The sequence below is a fragment of the Denticeps clupeoides genome, chromosome 12 (genome assembly GCF_900700375.1).
Source record: "Denticeps clupeoides chromosome 12, fDenClu1.1, whole genome shotgun sequence".
Classification (NCBI taxonomy): domain Eukaryota; kingdom Metazoa; phylum Chordata; class Actinopteri; order Clupeiformes; family Denticipitidae; genus Denticeps; species Denticeps clupeoides.
In genome coordinates this window covers 3,522,528-3,531,971 of record NC_041718.1, presented here as the reverse complement: position 1 = coordinate 3,531,971, position 9,444 = coordinate 3,522,528, and the positions used below count along the sequence as shown (strand labels likewise).

General features: G+C 41.5%; 1 protein-coding gene across 1 annotated transcript; it reads right to left on the bottom strand.

The window, feature by feature from the left end:
- Nucleotides 1-2,680: 2,680 nt before the first annotated feature.
- Nucleotides 2,681-8,129, bottom strand: LOC114800288 (uncharacterized). The gene is made up of 4 exons (XM_028997457.1): nucleotides 7,704-8,129; nucleotides 6,507-6,617; nucleotides 5,808-6,042; nucleotides 2,681-3,690 (listed from the first exon to the last, which is right to left on the bottom strand). The coding sequence occupies exons 2-4, from the start codon at nucleotides 6,600-6,602 to the stop codon at nucleotides 3,035-3,037; spliced, it is 987 nt and encodes a 328-aa protein (XP_028853290.1). The 5' UTR covers nucleotides 6,603-6,617; nucleotides 7,704-8,129; the 3' UTR covers nucleotides 2,681-3,034.
- Between the last annotated feature and the right edge of the window lie 1,315 nt (nucleotides 8,130-9,444).

The window sequence follows — 9,444 nt, the reverse complement described above, 5'->3', positions numbered from 1 at the left end:
GAACAAAGTTGGCCTTTATGGAAGAGTGGCAAGAAGAAAGCCATTGTTAAAAGAAAACCATAAGAAGTCCCATTTGCAGTTTGACACAAGCCATGTGGGGGACACAGCAAACATGTAGAAGAAGGTGCTCTGGTCAGATGAGACCCAAATGCAAAATGCTATGTGTGGTGGATAACTAACAACTGCACATCACTCTGAACACACCATCCCCGCTGTCAAATGTGGTGGCAGCATCATGCTCTGGGGGTGCTTCTTTTCAGCAGGGACAGAGAAGATGGTCAGAGTTGATGGGAAGACAGATGGAGCCAAATACATCTTGGAAGAAAACCTCTTGGAGTCTGCAAAAGACTTGAGACTGGGGCAGAGGTTCACCTTCCAGCAGGACAATGACCCTAAACATAAAGCCAGGGCAACAATGGAATGGTTTAAAACAAAATATATCCATGTGTTAGAACGGCCCAGTCAAAGTCCAGATCTAAATCCAATCGAGAATCTGTGGCAGGATCTGAAAACTGCTGTTCACAAACATTGTCCATCTAATCTGACTGAGCTGGAGCTTTTTTGCAAAGAAGAATGGGCAAGAATTCAAGTCTCTAGATGTGCAAAGCTGGTAGAGACATACCCTAAAAGACTGGCAGCTGTAATTGCAGCAAAAGGTGGTTATACAAAATATTGATTCATGGGGCTGAATAAATACGCACACCCCACTTTTCAGTTATTTATTTGTAAAAAATGTTTGGAATCATTTATGATTTTTGTTCCACGTCTCAAGTGTACACAACTTTGTATTGGTCTCTCACGTGGAATTCCAATGAAATAGATTCATGTTTGTGGCTGTAATGTGACAAAATGTGGAAAAGTTCAAGGGGGCAACCCACTATATCATATCAGCTAATCACGTGGCAGCAGCTCAATGCATTTACGAATTTCAAACCGAGCATCAGAATGGGCAAGGAAAGGCAGTTTTTCTGAATCTAATCTGCTGGGATTTTCATGCACAACCAGCAGTAGGGTTTACAGAGAATGGTTGAAAAAAAGGAAATATCCAGTGAGTGGTAGTAGTGTGAAAGAAAGAGCCTGATTGATGTCAGAAGTCAGAGGAGAATGGATAGACTGGTTTGAGATGCAACAGCCTCTGAACACACAACACATTGAACCTTGAAGCAGATGGGCTACAGCAGCAGAAGACCACACCCAGTGCCACTATTGTCAGCTAAGAACAGGAAAGTGAGGCTACACAGAAGACTGGGGAAAGGTTGCTTGATCTGAAGAGTGTTAATTTAAGATGCAACATTCAGATGGTAGGGTCAGAACATGGCGCGAACAACATGAAACCATCCATCCGGCCTTCAACATGCTGGTAGTGGTGTAATGGTGAAGGGGGTATACTTTGCACACTTTGCGCCCATCAGAACCAGGGCCATTGTTGGCCATGTGAGTAGGTCCATAATCAGAAGGTTGCAGGATCAAATCCCAAACCACCAAGGTGCCACTTAGGTTCCCTTGAGCAATGTACGTGCCCACTGGGTTAAAAGCTGAGGATACATTTCGTTGTGTGTACTGTGTGCTGTGCTGCAGTGTTTTACAATGACAATCACTTTCACTTATGAAAGTGATTGCAATAGTGCAACAGAGCACTTTTTGGGATGTGGTGGAAATTGCATTATGAATGTGCAGACAACAAAACTGCAGCAACTGTGAGTGTCAATATGGACAAAAATCTGATTAATGTTTCTAAAATGTAATTCTTTGCATCATAGGTTGAACAAAGACAAAAGCAGTTCCATATAAATTAGTGAAGTGATTGTCATTGTGAAACACTACACCACAGCACATGGTAACACAATGAAATGTGTCCCCTACTTTTAACCCATCACCCTTATTGAGGAAAGGCACACTGGGAAAGGCACCTCAGGGGCACCGGTTCAGGTTTGAAACCCACAACCTACCGATTACAGGTCAGCTTCCTGGTTGTCCACCATTACCCCTATATGTATGATGAGGATAAAGGCGGTATCTAGTATCTTTTACTAGAATATTATTGCATACTATAAATCAGAACAATTTGTGCCTTGTTATGTCCTCTGGTGATTCCTCTGAAGAAATTCAAGTTGTGTGAGGAAGAAAGTTAAAATAGTCCCCAAATGGAAGTGAGGATATGAGCCAAAGACAACAATGACTCAGTATAAAAGAGTGGCACTGGCCTTCAGTGCAGAGGGTGTCACACGCCAGGAAAGTTCAAAGCACAGAGGAATTTTTCTAGAAGGCAGGTCAGAGTCTGGTCCATTCTGTCTGTCCAAACAGACAGGTAAAATTTCACACTAAGGGTCCCATATGTGAAAGGAAGCTTTCACTTGATTAGTTACTTATATATGACATGTATGATGGTTGTTTTAACAATTTGGATGTATGTATTATTTCGTAAGGCATTTATGTACATTATTCGTTGCATATGATACGTCTGTAAGTGACATTCACTGGCATAAGTTCTTCTTATGAAACGTTTTGCTTCCCCCTGTTGGCTACACTAAGCATTGTGACATCTCAAACGTAAGATAGGCAATACAACAAAACACTGAAGGTGTGTTAACAGTAAAATCACTGTATGAATATGATTTATGGGTTCTCTTTAAAAGTAAAGTGTCTAGTGTCAGGTTTCACACAAATATCAGATACACAATTAGAATCAAAATAAACTTTTTAGTGCATAAAAAATATGTGGATATTTAAATACATAAAAGTTAAGCTTGCAATCAAATGTGTTTTGCTCATCATTTTCTGTTTTCCAAACCGGCAGAGATGTAAATAATTATAGGAGAATATTGTAAAAGTCAGCCAATCATCATTCGTGGTCAGAACTGACTGTCACATAATGCAGCGTTTTTGTACAGTTGTTAAGGTTATTGCTAGAAACATTAAAACCCATGTATATGTATAACACAATATGCTTAATTATTAAAACATAAAGCTAATTTGATCAAATTCTTAATGTATATCAGGTTGTTTCAGGCTCAGTCGGGCGTCAAAACGGCAATTAAACAGAATGGGTGGCCGTGGTCTGAATGTTTGAATGGATCCTTGACATCTCCCCTCGCCTGCTTCCAAACACAGAGGAGCTGGACTCCACAGCAGGAGCCAGGCGAAGGGGCAAACCTCCCACGGAGCTCCACCACCAGGCTTCCCTCCTCAGGCCAAACCACCTGCCAAAAGGGCCGCCGAGGATCCTCTCTCTCAGGAGCTGCACATTCCAAAGGATAAACTGGGACGCAGGGATGAAGAGCACATAGAAGCAGAGGACGAAAAAAGCAGTCGTGAAGGGACGACCTATAAAGTCCAGCTCCCTGTAGATATAGGGCTGGCCGCTCAGGGTGGTGATGCTGGAGAGCCAGATAATCAGAGCGAAAATCACATAGAGGCTCCAAGCTGCCATCAGGTAGACATAGTGGCAGAGATGAACAGGAGTGGATGACAGGAGGATGTCCAGCGCTACTAAGCAGGAGTTGATGTAGTCCAGGTTCATGTTGAAGGCTCTGAGGGGGTACCGGGCGAGTGGGAAGTGGATGGTCCAGTAGAGGAACGAGACGATGAGGGAGAAGGCTGCGCTGACCACCTGGAAGAGCCACTGAGCACGCAGTGATTTGGCCAGGGAATCGGGGAACGGAAGAGATGCCCAATTCTCACGACTGCCTCCTGGTGGACACAAGAATCGTTATAAGAAACAAAGGCATTTGGCTTTATGATTCTCTTAGAGTACAGAAAAAGTGGGACAACATTTATCAGCAGCTTATTCGTGATACTTTAGAACAAGTTAAATATTACATGCTGTCCATATATGACAAGCACAAGCACTGCGTTTTATGAACTATGACTGCACCTCATTTAAGGACACTGTTACATCCAAAATGCCATTTAAACAATGCCATTACTAAAGACTTATTTCAGATGCTGTTCAGACTCAGTCTTTATATTTAACATTAATCTCATACACACTGTGCAATCATCTGGTCTCCAGAATACATATATGTCAGGCCAAGGGGCCACTGGCTCATCAGGTGACACCCTTACCATGTCACGGCTTGTGTTGATTGTGTTGGCCCGAAGATTGTTCTCACCCAACCATAGTGTGTCTCATTAGCTCGGTTTCACATAGACCCTGGTGTTTCTGTTCTCTGGGTAGATCTTGCTGTTCTCTTGTGTTCTGTGTTTTCAGTCTTTGTTATATTGCTGACATTTACTAAAATAGTTTTCCCCTCATTAATGTGCACACATCAACCCATATTGACAGACAAAGACAAAAAAAAATCTGAAATATCACATGGTCCTAAGTATTCAGACCCTTTGCTCAGTATTTAGTAGAAGATCCATTTTGATCTAATACATCCTTTTTGGGAAAGTTTTTCACACCTGGATTTGGGGATCCTCTGCCATTCCTCCTTGCAGATCCTCTCTAGTTCTGGCAGGTTGGATGGTAAATGTTGGTGGACAGACATTTTTAAGTCTCTCAAGAGATGCTTTGATACCTTCGATATTATTAGCTGTGTGCTCACTGTCTGAGGTCCTGCATACTAGTCCAGCATATTTTATTCCAGGAAATCCATGTACTTCCCTTTACTACATTCATCTTTATCTCAATTACTACCTGTCGTCATGTCCCTGCAGCTGCAAACCTCCCCCACGGCATGATGCTGCCACCACCGTGTTTCACTGTTGGGACTGTATAGGACAGGTGAAGAGCAGTGCCTGGTTTTCTCCACACAAACATCTTAGTTCTATCTTGGTCACATCAGACCTGAGAATCTTATTTTAGCAAACTCCATGCACGCTTTCATGTGATATTTCAGTTTTCTTTGTTAATAAATCTGCAAAAATGTCTACAATTCTTTGTTTGTCTGTCAACATGGGGTGCTGTGTGTACACTAATGAAGGAAAAATGTACTTAAATGATTTTAGCCAATGACTGCAATATAAAAAAAAATTTGAACAATTGAAGGGGGTCGGAATGCTTTCCGTACCCACTGTATATAAAGATTTTTTAATTCAAAACCAAGTTACTTTATTAATGGAAAAATATATTTCCTTACGGGGTGATAAAAACATAAAGCAATAAATACATATTTAAATATAATAAATATTTAGCTAATAAAATTAATGCAGTCTCAGCACGATATGAAAATACATTCATTCAACATTTACATAATTTATTATATGACAACTGAACTCCAGACCATCTGCAACTCAGCAAATAATTAATTTTAAATTTTAGGGCAAATAAAACGGGTGAAAAATCTGCTGTTTTACACGCTTTTGTGTAGCTTTGTCTGCTGCACTAAACCTTTACTGTATCCAAAAACATGAACCCATAAAGAATGATGAAAGAAACACACTCTTCAATTCAACTGTTTCCCTCCAAGAGAGTGGAAGAGTGGTGGATTGGGCTACTGTACTACATAATTCCATAGGCCCAAAGTAACAATTTCCATTGGCAAGCATGTACCCTGAAGCTGGTGCCATATATCAGGGGACACACCAGTACACACATCGAGACTGGTGACATAGTGGTTTGATGAACAAAGTCACAGTGTTCCAGTTTTTTATCTTAGGAAACCAAAACATGAGGCTTAGCTTAAGTTTGTTTGTTAGTTGCTGGTGTTTGTAAAGGTCCATAGATCTTTACAATTTCAATGTGAAGAAATCAGATTTGTGATCTGTGCATTCCTAGTGTTTCGTAATCATTCCTGTTGTATGACAGACATGCTGCAAAGAACAATCAACAATGAACTTTGTGACAACATGACGTGTCATCTTACCCGGACGAATTTCTTTGACCACCTTCTTGAAGAAGCCTTTAATGATAATGTAGGCTGAGATCAGGTTAATCAGGGCAATGAAGGAGTACAAAGCCAACAGACAGTAGGTCAGGTAGCTGAGTAAAAAGAGGCATTTGGGTGAGCCGAAGAGTAGACCGGAGTGCACGCACCAGGCCAGGGTCCAGGCAAATGTTGAGAAGCGATAGAAGAGCCAGATGCTGGGAGGAATGTGCCACTGAACGCCAGGAAGAGAGAACAGGACAGGAGAGAGGGACAGTGGATAACAAGCAGAATGTGGAATTAATGTTTGATTTTCTTTTTTTACACTTCCATAAATGTTTTGGGCAATTTTTCATACTAAAACCTAAAAGAAATGTACCCCTTAGAGATAGGTTATACTAGGTATACAATATATTATGTGTGCATTTTTTGGCACTAGCCGTGTCACTAAACTTTTCACAAACATCCATTTTTTAGTCGAATGTGACAAAGGAAAAAAGAAACTGTACAAGACTAAATTCTATACTTTTCCATACATACATTCACATTTGCTACATTTGGCTGTCTATCATTGTAATCCCTCATTTAGGACCCGATCTGCATATTTGCACTCCCCAAATCTTTTTAATTAGTTAAGTGACCAACAAGTCTAAAGTCTTATTCCAGGGACTGAGAGTTATGGGTTAAGGGTTGTCTCACCCGTGGCTGAAGCAGCACCTCTGGTGTGGCTGAGGTCAGGGAGACTTTCTGACACTTAAATTCATCTCTCCAGCTCTGAGTCCAGCTGGCCCCCATGTCACCCTGTCAGTTCTGTAAGGACAGTTGGTTTAAAGTCGTAAGAACAAAACCAGTTTGAATAGCAAAAGTTAATCTCACATCTCTCTATTTCAGTTTTGTTGTACAGTATAAACAGTTTGAAAATGAAAGACCCACAAGTAGGTGCGTCAGAAAGTCTGGCTGGTAGTGTGCATGGCCACCATGTCAGTGCCAACTTCATCATAACTTTCATCATAACAAAAAGCATATTCATGTTCTCCACAATTTGCTTGTATCATTCACACCCACTACGACCTTTGTTCATTATTTGCAACCAGAAGGTCAATAAAATGCTTCATGTCCCTACACACATTCCCTCGTCACGGGGCGCTGTCCAAACAGGAGAAGTTCAGCCTTCATACCATCCGCCCACTGAATTCCAGAAGCAACCTCAGTTACGTCTCTCTTCTTCTGGCTCTGTACAATAACAGTCCATAACATGGACTCTGCAGTACCTGACAGATTGGCAGCTTTATTTTGCACTGCAATAAGATTAAAGTCAGTCTAAAAGTAACTACATGGCGACAAGTCTGATCTTCTGTAGAAAACTCAAGAGTGTTGGCATGTGCACTTGAGTATAGCATCAGTCTCGACATGTGACATTGTCCTTGCCATAATATTACATCATCATCACATGTATTTAATTCATTCATGGACCAACATAAAAGGAATGAGTGGGTTTTCCCTCTCAAACAAGACATGAATGATTCGTATGTGTAGGTGGAGTAACGGCATCATACAGAGCCTCCAGAACCAGAAATGTCTGAGCATGCCTTGTCCATTTATTATATACCTACAAACCAGTGGTTGAATTCCATGTGTTTGTAATACATGAAACCGTTGGCACAACGTTTTCTTGAACTGCATCTTAAACCAATCAATTTTTGGTATATTGCTTATGGATATTATCTTTCATATTAGAGGCTATGGCACAGTAATGGTCATAGAGCTGAAGTTAAAATTAATAATATCACCACGGTTGCTATTTACTAGATGTTTCACATTCAATACAATTTCACAGTTTTTACAATTATTTGGATTAGAAATGAATTATTAGGACTGTCAAAGAGACATACTTACCTTTTTCACCAAAGGTCCCTCAGCCAGCTTCTCATTTCATGTCACTAAGAGCCAATCTGTCGATAGTTGATGAAAACTGTGATGTGCATGCTGTAGTTCCAGCTACCTCAGTACTTCTTACACAGCCTCTTTGTCAAGCAATTTTATGACGCGTAGCCACAGCAACCGAACACTGCAGCTTTAGAGCCGGAACGACGTAACCATGTCAGGGGATGTGTTGTGCAGCTGCCATTTCTTAAAACCTAGTGTCCATATGAGCCACGGATCACACAGATCTCCGGCATCTGAAAGCTCGGGGATATGGTGAATGGGCTGTTTACTGGAACATGCTGCGGGATTCCACGGCGCGAACAATGAAGCTTTGTTCTTCACAGTATCAGGCCCAGTTGTGTCGTACCAGGCTGGAACGGGTGTGGATCGTTTCATCAGCGGGCGAAGATGACTGTAAGGTGATGGGCTGGCACCCATATCAGCCACTTACTGTGATAAAATGTTCAGTCATGAGGCACCTACCTTTGATGCATGATTGTGTAGTGGCATGATTCTAATCATGCTCAGGTTGTATGCAAATACTGCAGGAGGGACCTCCTGCAGCAAGGCTACTTCATTCTTCTTCATGCAAACTCGTACGTTACACATGAAAGTATAAATGTTTACAAGAGTATATGCATGTTTTAGACCAGATTTGAGACTAGAATTCTCCGTAATCATGTCAGATTTAGACTTGTTCCCATTTGGTCTATAGCAGTCGCTAAAGCATTTCACTGCATATCATACCGTGTATGACTGTGTATGTGACAAATAAAATTTTAATTGTGAAATTAAAATTTGTGTGAAATGCTGCCATCACAACAGCTCCCTGTTACGGAGAGATGCAAATGTTCAATTTGTTTGCTTGTTTATTGTATGTAATATACATTTACATTTACAGCATTTATGAGACGCCCTTATCCAGAGCGACTTACAATCAGTAGTTACAGGGACAGTCCCCCCCTGGAGCAACTTAGGGTTAAGTGTCTTGCTCAGGGACACAATGGTAGTAAGTGGGATTTGAACCTGGGTCTTCTGTTTCATAGGCGAGTGTGTTACCCACTAGGCTTTCTATATTTTTCATTAGCACAATCAATAAACTACTTTTAAATATATCTGCGTTTGAAACGCTAACTGAAGCGCCCAAAGCCCCCAGTGAGTAAGCCCAAAGCAACAATGGGAAGGAGAATCTCCCTGAGAGGAAGAAACCTCTTCTGGTCCGAATTCATTCACGACACAGAGCTGTAATAAACTTACTTTAGCTACTTACTATTTTTCCCATGCATAATGACTGAAGAAGAAACTGATTCATGTTTACATTCACAAAACATTTTATAAACTGCAATAAGAGTGGACTTCAGTACAAAGCAGGAGAGGACCAACCAGACCCCTGTCATCAGCAGGAGCCCAGTGGAGAGAATGGACAGCTTCCGTTACCTCGGTGTTAACATCACGCAGGACCTGTCATGGTCCTGTCACATCAACACCATGGTGAAAAAGGCCCGGCAGCGTCTCTACCACCTCAGACGCCTGAGAGACTTTAGACTGCCTGTTACGTCCCTGGACGTATGCTCCCACGTGTTCTGTGTGTCTGGCTGTGTTTTTTTGCGTTCTGTCCCTTTTAGGTTGACTTCGTGGGAGGAGTTGAGGCCTACCAGCTCCATCTATCATTGGTCACCTCCACCTATTTAAAGAGACTTCAGATGGTCTT

Bases quoted from the DNA above. Each gene is read 5' to 3' on its own strand.
- LOC114800288 (XM_028997457.1), bottom strand. From the start codon at position 6,602: ATGGGGGCCAGCTGGACTCAGAGCTGGAGAGATGAATTTAAGTGTCAG. The intron at 6,043-6,506 runs GTGAGACAACCC...CCTGGCGTTCAG, and splicing joins AGGTGCTGCTTCAGCCACGG to TGGCACATTCCTCCCAGCAT. The intron at 3,691-5,807 runs GTAAGATGACAC...TGTGTCCACCAG, and splicing joins GGTCAAAGAAATTCGTCCGG to GAGGCAGTCGTGAGAATTGG.